The sequence below is a fragment of the Panthera tigris genome, chromosome E3 (assembly GCF_018350195.1).
Source record: "Panthera tigris isolate Pti1 chromosome E3, P.tigris_Pti1_mat1.1, whole genome shotgun sequence".
In the NCBI taxonomy this organism is placed as follows: domain Eukaryota; kingdom Metazoa; phylum Chordata; class Mammalia; order Carnivora; family Felidae; genus Panthera; species Panthera tigris.
In genome coordinates, this window is record NC_056675.1 from 41,105,480 (window position 1) to 41,131,621 (window position 26,142).

Below are 26,142 nucleotides of genomic sequence, written 5' to 3' on the forward strand. Positions count from 1 at the left end.
CTCTCAGCTTTGGAGCTGCAGGCCCTTGAGAAGGGCTTCTTTGGGAGGGGCTGCCGAGCTGCTCTAGGGGTGTGATACGACCTGGCACACTTTGCCCCAGGTCCGTGCCTTCGGCCTTCCCTGGGGTTCCTGGGACCTTGTCTGGAACTCAGAAGGATGAGTTGCTCCCCGGAGAGGAGGTGATGACTGTAGCCCTGCACCGGGCTCAACTGTGTGTTTGGGGAGGGGCTTCCCAGAGATCTGGCTGGACCTTTATGCCTCCTCTGTGGGAGAAGCAGGATAAGGGGGGCTGACTGCCCCAGGGTCAGTGCCCTGCCCCTCCCCTAAGACAAAACTGTAGTGGGCTGCTGCTATAGGACCAGGGGTGTGGGACGTGGCCACAGGAAGCGAGGCTGCTGAGGGTGGGGTGCAGGCATGCAGCCCAGCCCATCCTGCCTACTGGCTGCGGGGGGCTTCCCTTCTTGGTCCTGTCCAAGGTGTGGCCTCCCTGGAGGCCTCCCCCACCCCTTTCACCCTGCACTTGGCCACTAGGTCACTCAAGGCTTGTAAAGGGGAGACATTTATATATGGTGTTTTGGGGGGTAAAAAATTTTAAGACAAGAGGACATATTTTTATGTAGCCCTTCTTTCGCTGTGATTGATGAATTTAATATTCTACAGTGATATTTCAAGACACAAGCGTTTTTCATTGATTTCTGCTCTCCTTCGGGGAGGAGGGGGAGTGGGACCTGGGATGACAGGCTCCGCCCCGCCCCGCCCTGCCCCCGGCTCCTCTCGAGGCAAAAGGGGCCTCATTTGCTGACGGTGCCTGGAGCCGCGGCCGTCACTGCAGGACCTTTTGCACGGTCCCTAAAGGCGGGAAAGGGGGCGGGACGAGGGTAGACGGACGGGCTTTTCAGCCAGTCAGCGGCGGATAGGGGGCCAAGCTCTGCGTCAGGACTTCTGGTTCCGGTGGGGCGCGGAACTTGGAGAGGTAGGCGGTGCAGGGGTCGGAGGGTCCGCGGTTCGGGTCACTGGGGCGGAGTAGGGGCCTCAGGTCGGGGCCAGGGTCTAGAGTCAGGGGGCGGGGGGCGAAGCCGCGCGGGTAGTCCGGGTCGGGGTCAGAAGTCAAGAGGCTGGCGTCGAGGGTCAGGGCCGCGCCGGTAGTCTGGGTCGGAGGTCGGGGTCGGGGTCGGAGGTCGAGGCCGCGCGGGGGGCGGGGGGGGCGGGGGCGGGAGTCAGGGGTCTGGTGTCGGAGGTCTGGGTCGGGATCGGGAGTCTACCAGCTGGCGTCGGGGGTCGGGGCCGGAGTGCGGCCGGGCTGCGGAGTGACGGCGGCCCGCCCCCCCGCCCCTTGCCCCCCTGCCCCCTTCCAGGCTCGCCGCGATGCCCCTGCACAAGGTCCCGGTTGGCCTTTGGAAACAGCTCCGGCTGCGGGAGGGCATCTGCTCCCGCTTGCCCCGGCACTACCTGCGCTCTCAGGAGCCTGCGCGAACGCCCACTCCTGTGCACTACAGGCCGCACGGGGTTAAGTTCAAGATCAACCCCAAGAATGGGCAGCGGGAGCGTGTGGAGGATGTGCCCGTTCCCATTTACTACCCGCCAGAGTCCCAGCTGGGGCTCTGGGGTGGGGAGGGCTGGGTCCTGGGTCACAGATACATCAACAACGACAAGGTAGGTGAGCAGGACAGGCTGGGGGTGGGGGCGGGGGGCCGCTCCTCTGGGTTTTGCTGCTCCGGGCTCAGTGCTGGGCTCCAAAGGTGGGCGTGGAGGGCCGGGGGCGGGGTGGTGTGCTTACCGTATGGTGCAGACACCGCTCCGTTGAAGAGGCATGCTCATTTGTGAAGACGCGTTTCTGGCAAACGTTACCCTGCGAAACCAGTTGGGTATCCTGAGACAGGGCGGTGGGCTGTACCAGAAGCAGTAAGTGCAGAGACCCTGGGGTGGGTACGAGATCAAGTGTAGGGATGAGGAGTGAGGAGATCTGTGCGTGAGAGGAGGTAGGGGGAGGTCAGGTCTTCAGTCACCTGTTGGCTTGACATGCCACAGTGTGTCTGTGACACGTACAGGGCTGGCACTACCACCTTGTCATCGCACTTAGGACGTCAGCCCTGTGCACGGTGTAGTCTCCAGTGGGCAGTCTGGAGGGGCCGCTGAGCCCCCTGCCTGGTGGCTCTCAGGCTGACATCTCCCTTTGCCCTTGGTCCCTTGGTCCCTGGTTTGGAATGTGATGGCCTGTAGACCACGGAGTTATGGTCGTACATGTGGAACACGCACCAGCAACCCAGGCAGGGTCAGGAGGTGCCAGACTGGCTGAGGAGAAGCTGATCTCTGGGTCCACAGGTGGGGGCTGGGCCTCTGGCTCCGTGTCCTGAGTCTCAGGTAGGTTCTCTGTTTTCCTTTAGCTCTCAAAGAGGGTGAAGAAGGTGTGGAAACCACAGCTGTTTCAGCGCCAGCTCTATAGTGAGATACTGGACACGAAATTCACCGTCACAGTGACCATGCGGACCCTGGACCTTATTGACGAGGCTTACGGGTTCGACTTCTACATCCTCAAGGCAAGCGGGGAGGGGGGTCAGGGCTCTGCAGGTCAGCACACAGTGGAGTCTCCTGGCTAGTGAGAGACTTGGTGGGGCACACCTGTGTCAGCTCACAGTCCTTTGTCCTGTGACGGCCTGGAGTCCTCCACCTGCCGGGGAGGCGCCTGGTGGGGTCAGCCCTCGGGTGGGCGGGGCATGGCCAGCCACACCTGGCCCCACGCGTAGCCTCCTGCCAGACTCCGAAGGAGGACCTGTGTTCCAAGTTCGGGATGGACCTGAAGCGAGGGATGCTGCTGCGGCTGGCCCGACAGGACCCCCAGCTGCACCCAGACAACCCCAAGAAGCGGGCGGCCATCTACGAAAAGTACAAGGTAAGGGCTTTGGCTCGTACTTCCTGCTCCTTGAGGGCCCCGTTGGCTGGTGCCTCTGGCCTCATTGTGGGCCTGGTCCCTCCTGTGCAGGAGTTTGTCATCCCAGAGGCAGAGGCTGAGTGGGTCGGCCTGACGCTAGACGAGGCTTTGGAGAAGCAGAGGCTCCTGGAGGAGAAGGTGAGCATGTTTGAGCACCAACCGCTGAGCACCAGCAGGCAGATGGGGTGGGGGCAGGGCTGCCTTGGGGAACCTGGGCTGGTGGCCACTGCCCTGGGTGGGTCTGGGGAGGAGCCGCCCCGATGGAGCCATGGTCTTGGGTTCCCTGTAGCGCGTGCCCTCCCCTCGAGGGTCTGACCCTCTCCTGTCTACCACTCCCACCCCGCCCCCGGCTAGCTTCATAAGTTTATGGACAGAAAGACTCTTGGTGGCACCTTTGGTTTATTTGGCTGCCTAACGCCTTCTTGCCCTGCGGTCTTCCTGTTAGCGAGTTGAGGTCTTTCTTTTTTCTTCTTTTTTTCTTTTTTAATGTTTATTTGAGAGAGAGAGAGAGAGAGAGAGAGAGAGCGTGAGCGGGGGAGGGGCAGAGAGAGAGGGAGACACAGACTCCAAAGCAGGCTCCAGGCTGTGAGATGTCAGCACAGAGCTTGACACGGGGCTCGAACTCGTGAGCCATGAGATCATGACCTGAGCGGAAGCCAGAAGCTTGACCGACTAAGCCCCTAGGCGCCCCTAGTTGAGGTCTTTTTGTGTGTGTACCCTAGAAGGGTCTGAGCTTGTGGTCACTACTGGAAAAGGGAACCCACACGGCACAGCAGCCGCTGCCCCTGTTCTCTGCCCCCTTAACTGTAGTCACAGATGCCTGATCCCTATGTCCCAAGGGCAGGTGGCCCCTGTCTCATGGACAGGGTCGCTGTCCTCTGGACCGGTGGCTGTAGCCAAGCCTGAGGGGTCCAGTCTTCTTGTGCCAGATTCCTCTTGGTGTTTGGCCAACTGGATTCGGACCTTCCCCAGAGCAACTTATCCTGACCCTGTCTCGCTCCCATAGGACCCGACTCCTCTGTTCAAGGTCTACGTGGAGAGGCTGATTGAGCGGCTTCAGCACCAGACACTGTCTGAGCCAGTGGTAGTGCAGAAGAGAGCCAACAAGAACTGACCGCACAGTGACCCGTGCCAGACAGCCACGCTCAGCCACCCCGCCCTGCGGCACCGTGGACACTGAGCCTGGGGTGGTGGCAAGGGCCATATTTGGGTAGTGGATGAACTCGTTCTTGTGTGCTGACTCAGTAGCTCCCAGGGTTGGGTGAGCTTTGTGGAGGCCTCAAAGGGCCTTTTGCCTCAAGATTCTAAGAGGTCTGGGGCCGTCTTGCTGCCTCTGTGGCACCCCTCCCCCCTGAAGTGGGGGCAGCACAAGTAAAGTCTGAGCCGGGCCATGTGTGTGCTGCTTTGCTGGGAGGAACGGAGTTCTCCTGAGTAGTGCTCGACCTCGTCACGCCCTGCCCCAGGGACCCGGGATGTGGCCGGGATGTGGCCGAGCTCTTTTCCTCTGGGAGAGAGTCTAGTGTAGTTGAAGACTTCTTGCAATAGGTCCTTGCCCGATTGTACTTCTCCACCCATCCGGAGTGTTCTCCAGAGCGGGGGCAGGGAGGCTGTGGCTTGACTTGGGGTGACAGGGAAAGATCTGTGCTGGCCATTCAGGGTGGCAAGTGCCCCTACCGGGTCAGGAGGTGCAGGGATGGGATTCCCAGGGGGAGGCTGGGCCAGGTACCTGAGCCCACTCCTGCCCGGAAATTTGGGGGTGCTTTGACCCTCTTCCGCAACCCTTCCTTGGGAGTACTGAGCATTGAGACCCATTCAGATCTCTCTGGGAGCACAGGGAGGGACTCCCCTGACCTGGTCCTGGCAGCTGACCAAGGAACACCCAGATCTTCTGAGGGCTGTTGTGGAAGTGAGGACATCTGGGCCGTGTTCACGGAGGTGGAGGCCAGAGGGAGCGTGCAGCTGGCCCAGTGGGCAGGGGTGGGCAGTGAACACAGCCTCAGGAGGGTCCTGGAGATCCCACAGTATAGGGAGGTCATCTAGGGTCGGGGCCTGCCCCCTGCGGAGTGATCCTGAGGTGTCTACGAAGCCGGGAAATGCTGTCATCAGTCCCGACTCCTCTGGGACACGCCTCTGGACCCGTGTTTTGATGCACATGATTGTTTCTTCACGTGATGCTCTAACACTGTGAACAGTTTTTAATTTTTCTAAAACTTTACCAAAAGCTGACGGTGCCCAGCCCACCTGTGCCCCGGCTCTGGATGGCCTCAAGGCCCAGCCTAGCTCCGTGAACCAGAGCCCCCGGCTCCAGCTAGGTCGGTGGTGTTCTGAACCGGGCAGCCCTCCTGGCCCCCGCTTCACGGTTCCCATGGTCAGCCCTGAACTGAATCAAACTGATGCCTTGGTAGCCCTGCCTTTGTCACCTGAGGCCACCCCCACCCGCCCCCATGCTGTGTACCCAGGACGTCCCCAGTTCACTGGCCGCGGCTCTCAGTCACACCTTGCTCTTCTGCTCTTTCCTGCCCCTGGTAAGGCTACAGGTCAAGGTTGGGGGAGCTCCTACCAGGACCTGTAGTGTTTGTAATTGCTGGCACAAGGTGTGGGGCTGGAGCAGGGTGGGGGCCACAGTCGAGGAGGGTGGACTCTGGCCTGGGTCCCCCTGTCAGCACTGGCGGACCAGGCAAGAGTATCTGAAGCGGAGATGCACCTGCAGTGGGTCACTGCGCTTGGGGGCAGCACAGAGAAGAACAAGGCCGCCCCTCTGCCCTCCCTGGGGACATGGGGTTTCCACAAGGACAGCCCAGACTGGCCTCCGGTGCTGCTGGTCAGCAGAGCTTGATGCGACTCAGCGGTGCTCACCTCCCCATACCCTGCAGTGGGCCTGGCTGTGGCTTTGGCCCTATTCTGGTAGAGTCAGTGTCGGTTTCATCAAATTCCCACAAATACCCTCGACTCAGGCAAGGTCAGGAACTCTCGGTGAATGACAGATTCCCCTCCCCTCCCCACCCCAAGTGAAACAATAACTCAGGTGTGGGAAGGCCCCTAGCAGGGAGAATCTGCCACACTGTTCCCCCTTCCAGAAGGTGGGAAGGGGACACAGGGACTGTACATGCTCACACACACACACACACACATACACACACACACACACCCCAACCGGGAGCTTAGCTGTGGGAGCCCAGCAGGCTCCATTTCCCCTCCAGCCCTCTTCCTCCTTACTTTTCCCCCATGGGCCACACCTCTGCTAGTCAGCTGTGTCTGTGTCCCTGACCGTCTCCAGTCCCGTCATTGAGTCCCTGCAGCCCCTCGGGCCTCTGTGGTGGGCTGGGTAGTTGTACTGACCCAAGTCAAGCCCGCCGAAGCCAGAGCTGCCTTGCGCTGGACCCTAGTGGGAAGACAGGCTGTGCCCCTGTCCCTGCCCCGCCCCTCTAGGAGCTCGGGCAAGTCCCCTTGCTCCCCATGTAGCCCTGCGGTTGGCCGAGTCCCTATGTGTCCGTGACAGCCCATCCATTCAAGGGCCACGGGGGTCAACCATCACTAGCTGTAGATGGAGAGGTCCCTTGACACCTGGGCGGTGGAGGGCCCTGACAAGTGTGACCATCAACACCGTGATGTCTCGAGGCCTAGGAAGGACAGCTGAGGTCAGGAGAGGTGTGGCCCAGTGCCCTCACCCTGAGGGTCTTAATGGAGTCCTGTTCAGGGGTGCACTGGCTTGCAGGTGGCGGGTGTGGAGACCACAGGCAGGTCTTCACATCTTGGCCCTGTGCCAGCTGGCCGCGTCAGGGTGCTAGGAGCCCGGAGGAGCTGTAGTGAGGCCCAGCCACGTGTACCGTCCTTCTCCCTCAGCCTGTGCTCCAGAACCCCTGAACACCTCTCCCTCCTACCCCTGCCAGCTGCCTGCCCCAAAGCTGGAGCCCTGGGTCAGCTGAACTTGCTCCACAGAACCAGTCCTACGCCATCCAGCACCCTCTGGCACAGCATGCCAGAGCCCTCCCCGACCTCTCCCTCAGCCCCTGGACCCTCCGCCACCTCCAGCTGACCCTGGCCTATGTCCTCACCGACAGCCTGCCCTCGAGGCTGTGACTGAGCAGCTTAGGGAGGGACGAGCCAGCGTGGAGAAGTCTGGGACCAAGGTGGGGGCGGGGGGCTGGCTGAGCCATGTGGCTCTATGCCCAGCCCGGCCCACCCTGAGCCCACTCCCGCTGTCTTCTGCACCCCTCTGACCCGGGCAGTGGCTTCCTCAGCAGTCCCTGGCCTCTTCCTGGGGACTTGGGACTCACACCTGCTCATAGGCCTATGGCTGTTACTCACTTCCTCGTATGTTCAGCAGGTGTGGGCTGGGCCTGGGCCGGGAAGTGGGAGGTGGCTTCCCAGGGCTCTCCCTTGGATTTCATGGGAGCCTTGACTAGTTTGTGCTGAGCCAAGAATGTTCGGACTCTCACGGAGATGGGGGTAGGTCGGCTCCAGGGTGTTCACTGCCTTGCAGCTCCCAGGATGGTCAGTCCTTGATGACAACCCTGTCTTGAGACACCTGGGAAGGCTTTACCAAGGGGCTGGTGCCGAGAGACCCTAGGACTTCAGACAAAGGGAAGAGGAGGTAGAGTCACAGGTGTGTACTTAGTTCCTGCAGGGTTGGAAAGTGCTGGGTTTGACTGAAGTCTCAGAGTCCTGCATGGTTGGGGACACAGACACTGGGTCTATGAAGCAGCAGGGCCAGCCTGGGGCCTCTAAAGTCTCTTGAGAGGGGATTGTGTGAGCCTATGTGTTCAGTAGGTCTGTGAAAGTGTGGAGGAGGGGTTGGCAGGCAGGGAAGAGGCTGGAAGGACCTTTGGGGTCTGAGGTGGATTGAGAGCCTGGCTCTGTCTCCCTTAGCATGGGGAATTGCCCCTGCCCTTCCTCCTACCGCCGTCATCCATTGTTTTCTCACCAGAGGGGCTGGCCTTCAGCCCCTGGGGCAAGCCTGACCTGAAATCCTCGTGGAAGCAGAGGCTAAAAAGACATTGTTCCTGCCTCTACCAGGTGGTGAGACAGGACACGTCCCAAGAGAGGGACAGGGACCCTTCAAACCGGACATACAAGAAACACACACACACACACACACACACACACTCACACTCAACAGCTGGTATAGGAGCAGGGTCCACTCATGCTTGACCCTACTCTCCAAGGGGACCCTGGTGTGGGTCCACGTCGGCACTGCCTGCTCCCTCGGCAGTCAGGAGTGGCTCCGGGTGGCGGTGTCTAAAGGGGCTGGTTGCCATGGCTACCATAGGGTTCTGAGGCCGTCATCTGGTCCCTGCCTCAGCCAATCGGCGGTGGGAGCCCGAGCTGCAGCCCAGAGTCACACTTCTTCCTCCCAGCCACACAGTGGCCAAGAGCAGGGACCCGCGTCCTGGAGTGGCTGAAAGTGCTCAGACGGACGGCCAAGCCCATCATGGCGGACCGCGGGATGGTGGGGCGCGAGCAGGCGCACGGAGCCAGGCAGGTGAGGTAAGCCGGGCGGGCAGACGGACGGACAGACGAACAGGCGGACAGGTGGATGTGCTCCCTGCTGCCCATTGTTCTTATGGTTGAGGCCCTGCCCTCACTCAGCCCACCCTGCCCTCTGCACCCTCATGCGCACGCTTGCACACACGCCCGCACCTGCCCTGGGACCCTCTCCCCAAACGTCCCAAAGAAGGGTCACGGGAAGGGAGACAAAGGGAAACGCACGAGGCAGGATGAATCCCACGGCACCGTGGTCCCGAAATCGTTCTCCTACGTCTTTCACTCAGATTTCACATGGAAGCCGCATCAAAGACCCCCAACTGGCCGGGCCCTTGGTGTGCCGGCCACCTGGCCCCTCTCCTGGCCCCGCTTGTAGGGCTGGGCGACAAGCCACGTCCAGTCAGTGCGGTTTCAGGAGCGTTTTATTTTTGAAAAGGAAAAAAAAAAAGAAGTGCAAAAGAGGAAAAAAAACGCCCACCTGTCCTGGGGAACGGCCAGACCAAGATGGATCAGAAGTGCCAAATCCCATTACTCGGGACTTTAGCGGACAGGCCCTGAAAAGGCAGCTGCGATCAAGAGCTTGTAAATGAAGCGTCCTTTGGAGATCAAAGAGGGACACGCTTGTGTGTGTGTGTGTGTGTGTGTGTGTGCGCGCGTGCGTGCGTGAGCGCGCGTGCACGCGTGTGCAGGAACGTACACCACGGGGTGGCAGTAGTGGGGCCACGCGCTGCAGCATGGTGGAGCCTGGCGTGTCCCTGCCCACCACGGCCACCCTCCATGTTGCTCGTGGCCTTGTTGCTGTGTGCAGTGTGTGGACGTGCCCAGGGGGTAGGGCTGGGGGAGGCAAGGCCTGGTCCCCACCATGCCTGGGCCCTGGGCGGCAGGCCCTCTGGAAGGTGGTCCTGGCTGGGCCTCGTTCCCCTACCTCAGCCTCCTCCACCTTGTCCTGGAGTCTGGTCTCGCCCCCAAAGTTTGACCCAGACGGGCCTGCCAAGAGCACAGGCCACGAGCACAGGCCACAAGCACAGGCCTGGCTGCAGAGCAGAGTGTAAGCGGCGGTAGCTGCCTGTAATCACCCTGACCGCCATCCTGTTGCCCGCAGAAGCCGAGAGCTCCCAGATGGCCTGCTGAGCACGTCCTGAGGTTCAAAGCCTCTGCAGGCAGGACTGTCGGGTTGTTAGGTAAACTCTGAGAAGCAAATCTTTTAATCCACTGTGGCTAATCCAGTGCACTTTTGTTTGCTGGGACAGATTCTGCAGCAACAAAGGGCCGGAGGGACCTCGGCATACATAATCACATACTTAAAACTTGGCCACAGCAGCCGCAGGGCTCCTAGGCAGCCAAAAGAGACATCTCTGGACAGCACGGTGGGAGGCAGGTGGCCGAGAGGCCAGGGGCTGGCAGAGGCTGACCCGGAGGGTGTGGGTGTGGCCGTGGGCAAAGGCAGCCAGCCAGCCTGGGCTGGCACCTCCCTGCCTCCCATTACCAAGTCCCCTAGCTGCCAGCCCGCGGGGCTGCCCCTGGTTCCTGGACCTGCATAGGCCTGCTGGAGCTGAATGAGGTGTCTCCGACAGAAAGAGAAAAGATAGCCAACAGAGGGGCAATGTGAGCTCCTGGTGCTGAGAGAGGCCTTCAGGGGTGGGGTGGTCAGGTCATGGAAGGACATTCCAGGTGAAGGAATGGCAGAGACAAAGGTGCAAGTCTGCCTGGTGTAAGGGTCAGTATGGCAAGAGGGCAGGTGTGCCCGAGACCAGAAGGGGAAGTGACCTGAGGCCACCTGAGAAGGTGGGACTTCAGCGGCTGCTTCTACAAGCTGGGCTGAAGGCCCCTGCACTCAGATGCTACAGTAGTTCCTGGGAAAACGGTGCTGGGGTTGGGGGAGGTCAGCAGGCCTTTCCTTCTTTGACCTGGGCCACTGCCAGCCATTGGCCCCACCCTGAGACCGAGGCTCATTCTCGGAGGGTTGGCACAGACCTCTGGGGCCAGCAGGGTTGGGTCAGGACCCTCCCTTGCCAAGAGAGAATTACCCACCTTGCCATAGATAGATGTGTCTTTAGGGAGGTGGGAGCTGGCTCAGCCCTGGCTGCACCCCTATGTCCCTGAGGCTCCCAAACTGGTGAGGTGCTCTTCCCTCTTGTCTCCCAGGCCCCTGTGGCTGGCAGGGCCCACTCAGAACTCACTCAAGGACTGCCCTCTAATCATGAGCCTACTCGACTGTGTCCCAGACCTCCAGGACACATCCCCACCAAAGGGTCAGAATCCCCCATAGAGGCAGTATGGGAAGGTGTCCTGCTATGCCCTTCTGCCTGGAGTGACAGGAACCCCTCAGGACACTGGAGGTGAGACCCAAGTTGGGCTGGGTGTGGATGGCACCCTGGGATGGAGTGTGCTACCCAGGGGCTACATGCCTGCTACCATGCCACGGCTTTCCTGGTGGCCTTGAGGCCTGACCCTTGACACATGGGGGCCAGCCGAGATGTGGGGGGCTGTGTCAGGTCTGCTGGGTGAGTTGTCTATGCAGGGGACGTGGGACAATCACAGCATTGGCCAGCTGGGCCTGGCACCCTGGAATGCTAAGCAAGTGGGGAAAAAGCACAGTGACCACAGTGGCTGTCTCTGAGGGGACTGCCACATGGCTGACAATGGCTGAGTGCTTCACTCTGCCCACCTCTGCCATGGGACCCCCTCACCTATGAAAGGGGAGCGCACAATAATGTGTGACAAACCCCGAATGCAGCTGATGACGGCTCCTAGGAGCAGGGACCATCAGGCCAGGGTGACACGCAGCAGCAGTGTTAGAAGGTGACGGTCACGCCAGGTGTCAGCACCGAGCTGACTCTGGAGCTGGCTGGTTTGAGGCAAAACCCTGACCTTATATCCCCCTACCTCCCCAGCTTGGCACTGGGACTTGGGTCACTTCTGGGGTGTCCGCCTGAGGCAGCTTTAGCTGAAGAGCTGTGAGAGAACCCCAAACAGGAAGAGGGGTGTGAAATGCCAGCGTGGACGACACACCTGCCCCAAGGTGTGCACAGGGAGGAGAGAGGCGGGGGCCTGCCTGCCGTGGAGTCGGCGCCCAGGGGGGCCCCAGCCTGGAGTGGCCACAGCGAGCTGGGCTGGCCGGCCCTGGAAGCTAGACTTGGCACCTTCTCACTGGTCCTGGGGCCACAGGCCTGCCTGAATCTGCCCAGCGGGCAGCTCTGCACTCTCCCCCAGGGTCCTCGCTCCCCTGGGTTAGTTTACACTGATCACGGGTAGGAAGATGGCGTCTGCCGCACACCTTTGTGATTTCCATGCGTTGGTGACAGTCACATGGCCGCAGAATGCCTCCTTGAATGCAGAAAGAAGATAACGGAACCCAGCCCTAACTGCACTCCGACAGTGGCCCGTATTGATACCCTGGAATAGCTTTTTAGTCTTCTCGCCTTTACGTGCACATTTTCTGTGTTCACAAAAATGGGCACCCGGTATGTGTGGTCTTGTGGCCTTTTCCTTGGTGTTCTATCTCACAGCCTTGTTGTCACATCTCTGCCTCCTTCTTTGGGCTTGGGATGGGGACACAAACAACACTGGGCCCTCCTTCTGGGCTCAGAACCGGTGAGAAAAGGACACTTGGGGAAGAGGGATGGAACCCAGGAGCTTGGCTTATGGCCAGGAAAGTGGCTGGCCAGTGCAGCTGGGGCTGTGCCTCCAAAGGGGAGTCCATGCCTCACTCATCGTAACTGGATGAGCCTCCCTCCCCCCTTCAGGGCCTCACCCGCCCCCCCCCCCTCACCGCCACCTCTGACACCTGTGGACAGGGCAGAGGGGCAGGGAAGGGAGAGCCCAGAAGGGGTTCAGGCTGAGTCTCCCATCTCCCTCCAGAAGCCCAAATGAGAACCGTCCCTCCTGTCCTCCCCTCCCAGAAGACAATGGGGACGTGCCACTCACAGTACCCTATTTCTGCAGCTTGCTCTCTGCTGCTGGTTTTCATCCCATGCCAGGCCATGCTGGGTGTGCCTTAGCCTACTCCTTGGTGCACTTAGAGGACTTCTTTGGATCGCTTTTTATAAGTGGTCTTCCTCAGCCAAGCGGACACGCACGCGTAAGCCGCCAAAGTCCACTTTATTTCAGAGTATTCATTTTGTGTCTAAGTTGAAGAAAAGAATTTCATTTCTGGTCTTAAGTTCTTCACGTGGCTCATGGAACTCCTGAACAAATATCATCCACAGTTAAACCCAAGCCTCTGCTGGCAAACTCCAGGGCCCCTCACTGGGAAAGCAAAAAGCGGGTGCTCCGTCGAGGAACTCAGCCATTCAGAAGGGAGGCCCCTGTGGCTCTTTGTCTGGTTTCATCTGTGGGTGGCTGACACAGTCCCCGTCAGGTCTCCCTCTCCACCGCAGGCCCCCAGTTTTTCCCTCTCCGCCTCCTCCTCTGCAGAGCCTTCCCTGAGCTCCCTCCTCCGGTCCGTCCCCAGTCCCACCCTGCTCAATCTCCCCTTCATGCCCACAGTTGTAATCCACTGTAGCAGGCCTTCTGACTCCCTTCCTGTCCCTGCAGGGCTGGGGCCCCAAGGAGCCAGGGGTCCGAGGGCCCTGTTGTGGTCCCAGGGCCTGGGGACACCTGCCGCCATGGGCCAGGAGGAGGATGGACATGGACACAACCCCGGGAGCCTGGCCTGGCCACAGCAGCAGCTCCGCAGAACCAAGGCAAGCATTGGGGACCTGTGCCTGGGAGCGGGGAGGCAACCTGAGGGCCAATATCTGGGAATTCTTGCTGTCTCTCCAGCCCACCCAGGACTCCCACACCCCAGAGAGACCTTGCTGTGCCTTGAAGGCCACCCGCTATGCCTTGTCTCCTCTAAGACTCCTAGGCTGAGCAGGGTGGGGCCTGGGGCCATCCCAGCTAGATGTGGGTGAGAGTGACCCCCCAGTGCCATGACCCTAGTGGGGCCAGTGTGCATTCAGTACTGTAGGCTTCTCTCCTCATCTACAGCCCCAGCCTTGCCCAGCCTTCCCTGACAGGCACAGTGATGGCCCTGGGTGACCTGGGCTCTTGGTAGGCTGGGGATGCCTCCCCAGTGGCCCTCATCCCTCACTGCCCCCCTTTCCTACAAAACCCCGTGTATCGGATGCTATTTGAGACTTGGCAGGCTGGCAATGGCTGGGTGCTGGCTCTGCCTCCATACCTGCTCACCCCAGGCAAGGCACCACCGGTGGGCAGCTGGGTGGGAGGATGGCCCATGGCTCATGGAGCCCCCAGTCAGGACTTCTGCTCTGGTCTGGAGACGAGAAGGATGAGGGTGGGCAGTGAGGGCGAGCAGTATCCAGAAGATGTGCTGGCCTATAGAATGGGGGTATAGCCATCCTCTGGGGGCTGCTGGGAGCATTTCTTGAGGTACCAAGCCCAGCGTGGCTCCGTGGAGCACAGGGTCCTGGGTGTCATGGGGGACACCAGAAGCAATTGCTTAGGGGCAGTGATCAATATCTGGTGCTCACATCCTTAGGGAGGGGCCAGCTGGGTTTGCAGGTTGGGCAAGAGCTGCCGTGGTGACAGGGATGGGGAGATGGGGAGAGGTGTGGTGGGTATAGGAAGCCCTTGCTCTCAGGCTGGCCTGTGCGCTTGTGACCCGAAGGCAGTGGTAGGAAGGAGAGCCCTTGTCCACACTCTGGATGGTGCCTGGGAGCAGTCGAGCAGGCAAGCCCAACATGGTGGAATCTCAGCACACAGTTCTTTGCAGGTGGGGGCTCCTGTCCAAGTGACAACCATCATTTACCACCACTCAGCCCTGGCCTCGAGTCCAGACCCACTGGGGACTAAGGGAGGGTGGAGCCCTAACCCACTTTCTCGGGGACTGGGCCAGCTGAGGGGTAACAAGCAGAGGGACAGAGGGACTGGACGTTACCAAGGGTCAGCTCCAGGTCAGCCTGGCTGTGCCTTCCAACCGCCCAACTCCCGCACACCTGCTTCCTTCAATGCTGTGGGCAGTTGTAGGACGTCCTGCGAGGGTTCTCCTGTGCAGGGCCGGCCAGGCAGTCCCCGAGCGAGATCTCCAGTCCCCCTGGCCACCCTGCCCGCCCATGCACGAGATGCTCCCTCTGCAGGGGTGGGAGACCGGTTGGGTGCGGGCCTGGCCTGTGGGTGCTAACTTGGGGAGACCCGGGCTGGTGGACACCCGTGTGGGCAGCAGAAAAGGGCTGAGACATGGTGTGCGCCTCGCAGTGCCCAAGAGAGCCGCCTGACCGATCAGTGCACCAGGTCAGGTCTCCCTGGTGGCCACCGTCCCTCAGGGACCTTCGCAGGGGTGTCTCCACAGACCACCCTCCCGGACGCAGCTGCCCTGCTGGGAGGGGAGTGCAATTTCGCTTAGCCTGCTCCCGGGTCCTTGTCCCGCCCCACGCTCGAGGCACTGGACCCACACCAGCAATTTGGCCACACCCACTCCTTTGACTCCGCCTCACGCTCGAGGCCCTCCAGGACGCTTTTGGCTCCGCCTCCGAGCTCAGGACCCACCCTTACGCCCAGGTATAGCCTTCCCTCTCTTCGCCCTTCCCAGTACTCAGGCTCCAGGTCTCGGCTCTGCCCCAACTCTCTCGGACGGCCCCACGCTCCGGCCCTACCCGCATCGGTGCGGCCGCGCCCCACGTTGCTATCCTGGCGCGTCGTCCCCGTCCCGCCCCATGCTACTGGCCCCGCCCCACGCCTTGGCCGCGCCTCCCACTCTCGGCCCGCCCCACGTTCTCGGTTCCGCTCCCACGCTCCAAGCCCCGCCCCACGCTCCTGGCGGTGTCCCTCGTCCCTGTCCCGCCCTCACGTTTCGATCCCACCCCATGCTCTCGGCTCCGCCCCACGCCCCGGTCTCGCCCCCTGCCCGTATCACATCCCCACGCTCCAAGGCCCCCCCTCAGGCCCCGGGATCCGCCTCACAATACAGCTCCGCCTGGTGCTTCGGCCCAGCCGCACGCTCACGGCCCCGCCCCAAGCCCCTGCCTCGCCCCGCGCTTCGGCCCGCCGCACGCTCTGGGTAGTGCTTCACGTTCCAGCCCCGCCCCACGGTCTAGGGACCGCCCGCGTCCTGGTCCCGCCTCGGGCCTTCGGCCCCGCCCCACGCTCCGGTCGCGCCGCACGTCCGGCCCCGCCCCGCACGCCCGGCCCCGCCCCGCCCCGCGCTCTCGGCCCGCCTCACGCGCTTGGCCCCGCCTCACGTTGTCGGCCTCGCCCCCACGCTCCCGGCCCCGCCCCGCGCTCCGGCCCCGCCCCCGCACTTCCGGGCGGCGCCGGCGGGGGCGCTCCGGCCTGGGCTTCGGCGCTCTGGGCTCGGGCTCCCCGCTCGGGGAAGCGTTCGCGGCCGCCGTCGCCGCCCGCAGGACCGGCCCGAGTCGGGCCGGAGCCGCGTTCCCCGGTGCAGGCGGGTGAGAGCGGGCGGCCGGCCTCGGCGGCGCCCCCGCGGCCTGCCCCGCGCCCGCCTCCGGGCCGCCGCGCCGCCGCTGCCATGGGGGCCGCCCGGGGCCGCGCCCCCGCCCCGTCCCGCCCGCCTCGCCGCCGCTGAGCGCATGGGCCGCGCCGCGCCGCTCCGCGAGCAGGGCCGGGGCCCTGCCGTCGCCGCCGCCGACGCGCGCGGGTGAGTAGTGCGGGCCGGGCGCGCGGTACTGCGGGGCGCGGGCCCGTGCGGCCGCTCATTGTAGGCCGCGTAGGCCGGGCCGGGCGGGCCCGGCGCGGGACCCGGAAGACGGGCTCGGAGGGTGCGGGCTGGGGGCGCGTGCGGGGAGGCTTGCAGCACTGAGCAGGTTGTGCGGGCCGGGTGTACAGACCGTGTGGTGCGCGAGGAAGGTGTGTGGGGTTCCAGGCTGTGAGGGCAGGTGTGTCAGAGGGGATGCTAGCAAGGGCCGTTGATATAGGGCTGTGTGAACCCGGAAAAGTGCGGGGTTCGGTTCTGAAAGGGCAGTCCCTTGCTCTAGGTGAGTGGAAGAGTGTAAGGAACAACCAGGGTTGTGTGAGAGGGGGTGGGGAACGGTCTTCCTGGAGGAGGCCAGGGCGCGCAGCTGATGTGTTTGGTTGGTCGGTGTCAGTCGCGGGCCTGGAGCCTGCTTCGGGTGTGTGTGGGGTGCAGAGGAGCCGCCGTGTGCAGAGACCCTGGACGGAGGCTGGACAGTAGCACATCCCTTCCCTCTCCCCCGCAGCAGAAAGTAGGAATGAGTGAGTCTGAAACCCAAGGAGGGCACTCCCTCCGAGGCAGAGGTGCCTGAGCTGGTTCCAGGCTGTGGTTTGGCTGCTCTGAGTGGCTGTACTCTTTCAGGTTGATGCCTTGCCCCCAGAACTCTCTTTTGGGTGTGGGTCTTAGCTTCTTTCTCCACCCCACATTTTGGAATTCAGTCCCCCACGAAGCTAGAGCTGCATGGCCAGGGCAGTGAAACTTTTAGCTGGGCACCGAGGACGTTAGAGGAAACACACACACAACCAGTTCTCCGGGGACTTTTCTCGGCTCCTCTCTAAGATAATGTAAGAAGACTCCTTGCCGTGCATCTCAGCCCCTCCCATTTGCTTGCATTTATGCTCTGTGCTTCTAAAAGAAGAATCTCACGCATACTTGGATCTACAGGCCCTGTTTTGAAGAACACACATGGCCCAACCTGACCTTCCAGGATAGCAGTGTTTGGGTTTCAGTTTTAAGAACTTCTCTTGAGGGACAGGGTTGGACAGGCATACAAAATACGATGTTTCTGTTGGATTTCCAGCAGGTGTGGGTGTTTCTTGGGTTTCTAGCCTCAGGAAAGCTAAGTGGACTTTTTTGGGCTACATCAGTCATTGAGAATTTAGGTGGTGGAGGAATGGATTACATCGTAAAACAGTGGCCCTAACCCTTTCCGAGTTTAATGATGGGCTGTTAGGAGGATGTCACAGTCACGCTCTGTTATTTTCACACTGCACGTCAATTAAGAGTTAAAAAGCTATATTGGAGTGAAATAAGTAAGCATCTACATCTCTGTAGTATGGAGCTGGCTGCCGTGGAACCCAGGGGTTTGCCTCCGCAGTGACTACGGGAGACTTTAAGTCTGGTATCACAGTTGTAGATTTTACTTTTATGGAATCCTTTTATTGACGGTGGTTACAGGCTGTTGGCCGTATTCGATGCTTGTGGGCATTTGACTCTGTGAATTAATAGAGCTGCTTTATGTGTGGTATGTACGTGTGTAGACGCTGAACGCCTGGTGTGCTTCTGTGTGGGAACCCAGAGACTGCAGGAATTAGGGGGCGTTTCGATAATGCCAGTGATTCCGAGAGGTGCTCACGTCCTTTCAGGGACACCAGACGTCTTCTGTCAGTTGACAGCCAAAAATAGATGTGAATTATGAGAACTGTTTCTTCAGGACAATGGAAAATAGTTTAGAATGATTAGGGGGACTTGTTCATACATGAATTAAAATGTTAGCTTTTAACGACAACCACAGTTTTGTAATAAAGGGCTAGAATCTTGAGTTTCTTGCTGTTTTTATAGCACAATGGTTCAGCATCTATGAAGGGCTAACGTTTGGCTTTTCTGACAATTGTCGTTTGCCTTCATGTCGATGAATTAAATATTCATTGGTGCCTGTTAGTTGCAAGACCTTGTGTTAGGCGCTGCAGATCTTGTGGAAAATGTTTAATCAGGTTGCTGCTAATAATGTACACAGGAGACATCAGCGTCTTCAGAGCAGGTGACGGCGACACGTAATTAACCTCCCGTTGGAACACAGGGACTCGGATCTTTGTCAAGGCTTGTGAACTAAAGAGTATCTCTCAGGGTAAGGCTCAGGCCAGGCATGGGCTCTCCTTCCTGAGAAGGCATCCTGGACAAGAGGACGTTAGATGTCCATGAGCTGGGCTGGAGCTACGACACCACGGGTGCTCATTCATGTTGAGGGGGCTCAAAGAAGGCGCCTTTGCAGTTGAAGCGGTCCGTGACAGCAGGGTGCCACAGCCCACGGGCCTTGACCTTAAGAAGCAGGCTATTCCTGCTGAGATGACAGCCTCCCTGGTAGTTTTTATAAAAAGTCATTTGCTGCAGAAATGTCATCTGGGGCACGTTATTGTGACCCATGCCCTTCTGCCTTCTAGCCATCAGCAGCCGCGGGCAGGTGCGGTACGTACAGCGTGACAGCCCAGGTGTGGGGGAAGATCCCGTGTCGGCCGTGGCCCAGAGTGTGGGGTGGTGGCCAGGAAGAGCCACCCTTTGTGAGGGACCAGGTTTTAGGAGTTAATTTTTCTCCCTCTGGCTTGTTTGGTGCCCTCGGCATTTGGGCTTGACACGCTTCTCCCCAACCCACTTGTAGCCAGACCACTTGGATCCCGGTAGGCCGAGTTATGGTCACCTGTCCGGCCAGGTCGGGACGTGTAGCTCAGCTCGTGGGCTCTGTGAGCTCCTGTAGGGTACGGCAGTGGGGACGGAAGGCCGCGGACGAGTTCTGACCCAGGGTCGCCTCCTTCGCACCTGAGGCAGGCTTGCAGCAGCAGCAGCAGCAACGCCTGCAACACTCTGGTCTCTGAGGGGGTGGGTGGTTTGGTTTTGAGCTCACGGAGTGGAATCGTGAGCTGTGTGCTTCCTTAGCTAAAAGGTCTAACTGTTTGGATTTCATTTTTTTTTTCCTATGCCTTCTCTTTTCCTCAGAGTACTAAATTGCCACTTGCTATCAGAAGGACGCTTTCCTTAGAAGCAAGGTCAAGTGCAGCTTTCTGGTGGGAGCATTTTAAAGATTGTCCACACTGGTGACATGAGAAGGCCGCCCTGTGAGGGGGAGGGGGTGTCCTTGGATCACTTGGGCGAAGGCACCGAAGGTGACCCATCCTCGTTCGTATAGTTGTGTGTTGGGAATTAAGGGAACACCTGTGCGTTTGCACGTTAGGAGGCACACGACGCGTGAAGTGATGGGGTGGGCAGAAGGCATCGTGGCTGTGGGCCTAGGGAATGTGGGGAGCAGATGTGACACCCCGCTTCTGGTGTGTGACGTGTCTACCTTTTGGTATCTGAGCGTGGCAGCAACCTGCAGTGCTGGTGGGGCCGCCCCGTCTTAACACGTGAGGAGCCAGCCCTCACCCGAGTTTACACGGCCACGAGGATTACAGGGCACGTTTCCTTCCTCCAGTCCTGTCTCCCTGGAGCTTGCAGAGCAGGACTGGTTGTGGCTGAGACGGGAGGTCCCCGGGCTGCCGGTCTCCATAACGTTCTCGGAGAACGACCCTTGACGGGAGAGGCGCTCTCCCTGTCCTGGGCATTCGTTTTTTAGATCCAGAGGCATTCCTGTAGTTGTAAGAGTTCCCAGAAATGGTTTTAACGTAGCACAAACCTTGTGACGATGATTGAAACATAAACTGAATGTCTGGCTTTGAGTTCGAGCGGGAGGGCATCATGGCGAGTCTTGTCTTGAGAAAACCTCTGTGGTCACGTTTCCGTGGACCCACCTTTCCTAATCCTTGTCCTCTTAATGGTTTCAACAGGACAGATTGATTCACTTTGGAGCTGTAAGTACTGATTATTAGGGTGCAGCGCTCATTGTACAGTGACGCAGGATCCCACAATGAGTATCCAAGAGCAGGGTTTCCCTTTGGACCTCGGAGCGAGTTTCACCGAAGATGCCCCCCGACCCCCAGTGCCTGGTGAGGAGGGTGAACTGGTGTCCACAGACCCCAGGCCCGTCAGCCACAGCTTCTGCTCCGGGAAGGGTGCCGGGGTTAAAGGTGAGACTTCAGCAGCCACCCCGAGGCGCTCGGATCTGGACCTGGGGTATGAGCCTGAGGGCAGCGCCTCCCCCACCCCGCCATACTTGAAGTGGGCTGAGTCGTTGCACTCGTTACTGGACGATCAAGATGGGATAAACCTGTTTAGGACTTTCCTGAAGCAGGAGGACTGTGCTGACCTGCTGGACTTCTGGTTCGCCTGCAGCGGCTTCAGGAAACTGGAGCCCTGTGACTCGAATGAGGAAAAGAGGCTGAAGTTGGCCAAAGCCATTTACCGCAAATACATCCTCGATAACAACGGCATCGTATCCAGGCAAACTAAGCCAGCTACCAAGAGCTTCATAAAGGACTGCATCATGAAGCAGCTGATAGATCCTGCCATGTTTGACCAGGCCCAGACGGAGATCCAGTCCACCATGGAAGAAAACACCTACCCCTCCTTCCTCAAGTCTGATATTTATTTGGAATATACGAGGACAGGCTCGGAGAGCCCAAAGCTCTGTAGCGACCAGAGCTCTGGGTCGGGGACAGGGAAGGGCATACCTGGATACCTGCCCACTTTGAATGAAGATGAGGAATGGAAGTGTGACCAGGACCTGCACGAAGACAGCGGCAGAGACCCTGCTCCCCCCGGCAGGCTCACGCAGAAGCTGCTTCTGGAGACGGCTGCCCCGCGGGCCTCCTCAAGTAGACGGTCCAGCGAAGGCAGAGAATTCAGGTGAGTCAGGTACCAGGCGTCCGTGTCTGTGCGCACGTCCGAGACCCACCCAGAGTACCCGCAGGGGAGAGGTGTGGGTAAGGAGTGGTCTTGTCTTCCAACCCCTAGTCGGATATGCCCCTGCTGCTGTGGGTGACTTGTGGTTTGAGTCCTTACTCGTGACACCTGCACATTTGTCCTTAAATGTGTTTGACGTTTGTCAGTTGAGACTTTTATCAAGAACAGTCTAAAATATGTGGCCTTGTAAGTCATTGAGAACATGGGAAGTCTTAGAAATCGTTGAAACTCAGAAAGACGCTGAAACTTACCCTTTAGCAGTGAAATTTGTATCGTCTTGCATAGAAGTTGGATTTACGCGATAGACATATAATCCTTTTGGCTTCATGGAGAGGAGTGAACATCTGAAAGCATCAATCCTTAGAGAATTCTGGATTGTTGCATTTTGTACGGGTTTTCTGGGATTCTTCCTGGAGGTTGGGGAGGGGTGGGGGAGGACACTACCATGCAGCAGAGTATCGGAGCACTTGGGGAACGTCCCCTGGATGGAATTCTAGGGGCGGCCTTTTCCTCCTGCTGCTGTGTGGTCCGTTCCGAGCATCGTGTGAAGTGTGAAGTCGTGGGGGGAGCCTTTGCCTACAGGCTCCTCGCAACTTTGGAAGCACCAGTGGTGTTAATCGAGAAGTTGTTACAGCTTGGGAAACCTGTGTCTTCATCCTCTTTTCTTGGTGGTTCCCCCTGCGGTTACTGGAGGTTTTGGCCGTGGGTGGGAGCCTCTGGCCGATGTGAGCACATGTTGGTAGGCCACTCCTGTGTCCCGTCTTTCCCTGTAGCTGGTCCTGGGGACTTATGCCCCTGAAACCTTCAAAGCGTGGCATCTGTGTGACCCTGCTGACCACACTGACTTAATCAGGAGTCAGAAACTTCGTGCTGTGGCTCTCCCGTGGAGTTATTCAAAACCTGGATCATTTCTTCAAGCTCACTGTGGCAGAGAAACTGGCTACTTGCTTAATAAGCACAGGATTAAACGTTTCTAAGTTTTAAATATCATTTAAGTGATGGGATTCAAGATACCCCATTTGAACTAATTTTTGTGTGACTTTTGCTCATTGTCTTTAGCTGAATGCTGTCGATATAGCAACCTTTTTAGGACAGAACTTAACCATGAAGTTTTTCTGAGTAAGGCTAGCAACTGACACAGTTTTTATTTTTTTTAAGTTTTTAAAAAATGTTTATTTTTGAGAGAGAGAGACAGAGCATGAGCGGGGGAGGGGCAGAGAGAGAGGGAGACACAGAATCCGGAGCAGCTCCAGGCTCTGAGCTGTCAGCACAGAGCCCAACGTGGGGCTCGAACTCACGAACTGTGAGGTCCTGACCTGAGCTGAAGTCGGACGCTTAACCAACTGAGCCACCCAGGTGCCCCAAAGACTTTATTATTTTAGAGCAGTTTTAGGTTATCAGCAAAAATGAGAGGAAGGTCCAGAGGTTTCCCATTATCCCCCCCCTCCCCCCACCAACACACAGCCTCCTCCGTTGTCAGCAGAGCACTACCTTTGTTACAGCTGCTGAACCTGCATCAACACGGCATCACCACCCAAAGTCTACATTAGGGTCCATTTTTGGTGTTGGACACTGTCGGTTTAGATGAATGGACGATGACCGGTTTCCACCATCGCAGCATCACACAGAGTAGTGTCACTGTCCTGCCTATTCAGCCTCTCCTCTCCCCCAGCCCCAGATAACTGCGTTTTGTGTTTTTGTAACACGGTTCTGCCTTTTCCAGAATGTCATGTAGTTGGACCCCTACAGTGTAGGCTTTTCTCGCCGGCGTCTTTCACTTGGTAATACGCATTTGAGCTTCTGGCGTGGCTTCCCGTGACTTGATGGAGCATTTCTTTTTCTTTTATCTACATTTATTTATTTATTTATTTATTTATTTATTTATTTATTTATGTTTATTTTGAGAGAGAGAGCACGAGTGGGGGAGGGACAGAGAGAGAGAATCCCAAGCAAGCTCCACGCTGTCAGCAAAGAGGGCATCGTGGGGTTCGAACTCACAAACTACAAGATCATGACCTGAGCCAAAGGCAGACATGTAACTGAGCCACCGAGGCACCCCAGTGCTGAATACTAGTTCATCGTGGGGATCGACCACAGTTAATTTATCTGTCACCTGCTGAAGGATGTCGTGGCTGTCCCCACGCTTTGGCAATCGTGAGTAAAGCTGCAGTACATACATACCTGTGTGCAGGTTTTTGTGCGGATGGGAGTTTTCACCTCCTCTGGGTGAGCGCCATGCCAATCAGGCTCCGTGCGGTCAGTGTGGAGCCTGACATTGGGCTCGATCTCATGAGCTGTGAGGTTATGACCTGAGCCTAAATCAAGAGTGGCACGCCTCACCGTCTGAGCCACCCAGGTGCCCTACAGGTGCCTCTCCTAAGCACTGATTGTGCCTGGACACGTGTGTCAGCAGGGCCACCATCTAGGACAGGATGCCCCGGGGGTTCTCCCGAACCTAGAGCTTCACGGTTCCTTGAGTTCACCATCCTGGGGCTGCTCCACGCGTGCCCTCTGGTGTTCAGCCTCCCTGACCAGGTAAGCATTTTCCCTGTTTCCCGATAGGAGGCCTGAGTGTCTGTCCTCACTTGGCCTTACGTGTGGGCACGTGGCTGTTTCTCATGGAGGCAACTTGAGGAAAGTTAGATGAGCGTTACCCAGGTCTCTGTCACACCTGGGAAAGCAGCGGTGCTCCCTGGCCTTCTGCTTTTATCCTGCTCGCCCGGGGCCGTTTCGAGCCCCTGGGCCACGGGATCCCAGAATCCCTTGTTGTTCTCTGTGTCTCTGCGCAGACTTTCCCAGTCTTTATTGCCCACAGTTGGTGGAACTCTGAATAGGACTTTGGTTGGCTCCCACCCATCGTGTTCACTGGTGTAGAAGTGGCAGAGGGTGTGTGAATGATTTAGCATCAGGTGTAGGGCCCAGGGGCTGTGGGACAGTAGCTGGCAGGCTCAAGGTTTACTCCCCCATGAAAAGCATGCGCTGGCCCCCCAGATGCGTTGAGGGACTGTGTGGGAGGGCCTGGTTGGTCACCTGCCTCAGCCATTCAACCAGCCACACTTCGCAGTCACTGCTGTTTTTTTTTTTTTTCCTAATTTTTTTTTTTAACGTTTATTTATTTTTGAGACAGAGAGAGACAGAGCATGAACGGGGGAGGGGCAGAGAGAGAGGGAGACACAGAATCTGAAACAGGCTTCAGGCTCTGAGCAGTCAGCACAGAGCCCGACGCGGGGCTCGAACTCACGGACCGCGAGATCGTGACCTGAGCCGAAGTCGGACGCCCAACCGACTGAGCCATCCAGGCGCCCCCTCAGTCACTGCTGGTTTTAATGACTGACGTTGGCAAGCGCTTTCTGTTTCTGTCTGCTACCCTTACCTTCTTCATCCGGTGGGAAGTTCCCCAAGGACAGGGTCCCACAAATTTTTTTGTGTCTTCCTGGTGGGCCAGCCCAGTAGGGTGCTTCTGGTCAGGGCTGGTCATCATGGTCATGGCCAGAGAGTGGACCGTGGATGCCGTTTATAGCAGGAGCGGCTCCACATTTAAAGGGCAGACAGCTGGTCCTTTCTAGGGCCCCTTCATATTTTGACTAAGGAACTGTCTGTCCTGATGGTTGGCTCATTGACTGTATTTAAAAGGTCAAGAGAAAAATGTAAAAAGAGGAAATGCCCCAAATGTATATAATTTCCACGGAATGCAGAAAAGCAAGATTGATTTTGGATTTCTGATTGGCGTTCAAGTGGAGCGGGGTGTGGTTCAGGCTGTGGCTCTGGGGACGGCGGCCTGGCTGTGGAGGGTACAGTCTGGGGACGGTGGCCTGGCTGCAGAGGGTACAGTGTGTGCATTTGTCTGGTTAATAGTGAGCCTGTTCGGTTTGACCACCAGCAAATTCTCTTCGCCATTGAATTTTTAGACCATCTCTTATGGAGTGTAGCGAGCGTCTGGCTCTCCCTAAAGCCCTCCCCCTGCTGCTTCTTCTGCAGTGCTGGTAGTTCCTTTCAGTAGGGGCATGAAGCTTAGGGAGAGACCGGGGCCCGTTGGCATTCCCTTGTCATCTTCTAGATGTGTGACCCGTTCAACTAGATGAATTCTTCTAACTGAACAGATGATCCCAGAGGAGGTGACTGGAGACGTTTTCGGACAGCCCTTGGTGTGCGGCTGTGGGTTCCTGGGTCGGGAGTTTGCACGTCGTCTCACTCACCTTGCCAGCTGGACGGGGAGAACGTGAAGCTTGGTGGTTTAGCTCAATGACTCCTCGCTTGGTGACTTCTCCACTAGACAGTGTCTTGTGAGGTCAGTCTCCTGCTTTGTGACGGAGGGAAAGTTGCTGTACCTCTCTGTGCTCATGTGTGAGATGGGGAGGGTGAGGTGATACCTGCCGAATGAGGTTGTCACGGGGTCCCGTGCGATCGCGCCTGGGGGTGCGGCCTATGCCTGCCCCATTCCCCTCCGTCATCTGAATTTCACCAACAGTGCTAGATGTTGGTGGGATTCGTATCTGGATTACAGTGGTTTCAAGGATAGGAATGCCATGTCCAGATTTTAATAATATATTCCCTTCATGGGGCGCCTGGGTGGCTCAGTTGGTTGAGTATCCGACTTCGGCTCAGGTCATGATCTCACGGTTCGTGGGTTCGAGCCCTGCTTCGGGCCGTGTGCTGACAGCTCGGAGCCTGAAGCCTGCTTCATATTCTGTGTCTCCTTCTCTCTCTGCCCCCTCCCCTGGTAGTGCTCTGCCTCTCTCTCTCAAAAATAAAATAAACATTGAAAAAAAATTAAAGAAAAAATTCCCTTCAGGGGAGGCATAGTACCTCCCCGCCCCAAACCTGTCCCTCTCGTAACCATTCCAACCTGCAGAAGTGGTACCGGCATCTACCAGGCCAACCAAGCACTCTGATCCCTGCTTTGTTCACCTGTGTATCCAGTACAGCGTCCAGTCCTGGTTCCCCACCAAGTGTGTGTTGAATCCCTCTGCTTCCTGCTTGCTGCGTGCTGGCTCCCACCACCTCTTCCTGGGCCACCACAGAACCTTCTGTCTGGGCCTCTGTCTGTTCTCCCCACAGCACCAAAGCAGTCCCTCCTAAGTGCAAGGGTGACCGCGTCTTCCCTTTCTCCAACGCCGTCGGGACTTCCCACGGCACCTGACCTGACCCCAAGCTCCTGTGATACGCGTGTGCCCGTGCTGGACCCCGTCACAGAGGCACGATCATGCTGTATGCATTTCCTCTACCTGTCAGTGGTGTACATGGCCATTAAAATTTTTAAGCGAGT

The 26,142-nt window shown here is 58.4% G+C and overlaps 2 protein-coding genes and 2 long non-coding RNA genes across 6 annotated transcripts in view; 2 read left to right on the forward strand and 2 right to left on the reverse strand.

Moving 5' to 3' along the window:
- Window positions 1-509: 509 nt before the first annotated feature.
- Window positions 510-2,473, reverse strand: LOC122234605. 2 transcript variants are annotated; one of them, XR_006212451.1, is made up of 3 exons: window positions 2,257-2,473; window positions 1,778-1,849; window positions 510-1,013 (listed from the first exon to the last, which is right to left on the reverse strand). It is a non-coding gene; the product is annotated as an uncharacterized LOC122234605 (long non-coding RNA). The 2 variants fall into 2 exon arrangements; XR_006212450.1 differs by lacking the exon at window positions 2,257-2,473 and adding an exon at window positions 2,007-2,088 and having other exon boundaries at window positions 510-1,050; window positions 1,778-1,917.
- Window positions 890-4,318, forward strand: MRPL28 (mitochondrial ribosomal protein L28). 2 transcript variants are annotated; one of them, XM_007093649.3, is made up of 6 exons: window positions 890-973; window positions 1,356-1,653; window positions 2,385-2,537; window positions 2,756-2,890; window positions 2,981-3,067; window positions 3,936-4,318. In XM_007093649.3, exons 2-6 carry the CDS (start codon window positions 1,366-1,368, stop codon window positions 4,041-4,043), a joined length of 771 nt encoding a protein of 256 aa, XP_007093711.1. In that variant the 5' UTR covers window positions 890-973; window positions 1,356-1,365; the 3' UTR covers window positions 4,044-4,318. The 2 variants fall into 2 exon arrangements, with proteins under 2 accessions (XP_007093711.1, XP_007093712.1); XM_007093650.3 differs by lacking the exon at window positions 890-973 and adding an exon at window positions 980-1,036.
- On the reverse strand, window positions 3,325-8,160 carry LOC122234606. Its single transcript, XR_006212452.1, has 3 exons — window positions 8,040-8,160; window positions 7,238-7,501; window positions 3,325-3,407 (listed from the first exon to the last, which is right to left on the reverse strand). It is a non-coding gene; the product is annotated as an uncharacterized LOC122234606 (long non-coding RNA).
- Window positions 8,161-15,955: 7,795 nt separating this feature from the next.
- AXIN1 (axin 1) overlaps window positions 15,956-26,142 on the forward strand; it is a 61,578-nt gene continuing 51,391 nt past the window's right edge. The window contains 2 exon segments of the mRNA XM_042971192.1: window positions 15,956-16,010; window positions 19,862-20,819. Of these exon segments, the coding sequence (XP_042827126.1) occupies window positions 19,942-20,819 (878 nt within the window). The 5' untranslated portion in view covers window positions 15,956-16,010; window positions 19,862-19,941.

Excerpts from the sequence above, each read along its gene's own strand:
- MRPL28 (XM_007093649.3), top strand. The coding sequence starts at position 1,366 with ATGCCCCTGCACAAGGTCCCGGTTGGCCTTTGGAAACAGCTCCGGCTG. Across the intron at positions 2,538-2,755 it reads TCGACTTCTACATCCTCAAG|ACTCCGAAGGAGGACCTGTG; the intron begins GCAAGCGGGGAG and ends GCCTCCTGCCAG. Across the intron at positions 3,068-3,935 it reads AGAGGCTCCTGGAGGAGAAG|GACCCGACTCCTCTGTTCAA; the intron begins GTGAGCATGTTT and ends TCGCTCCCATAG.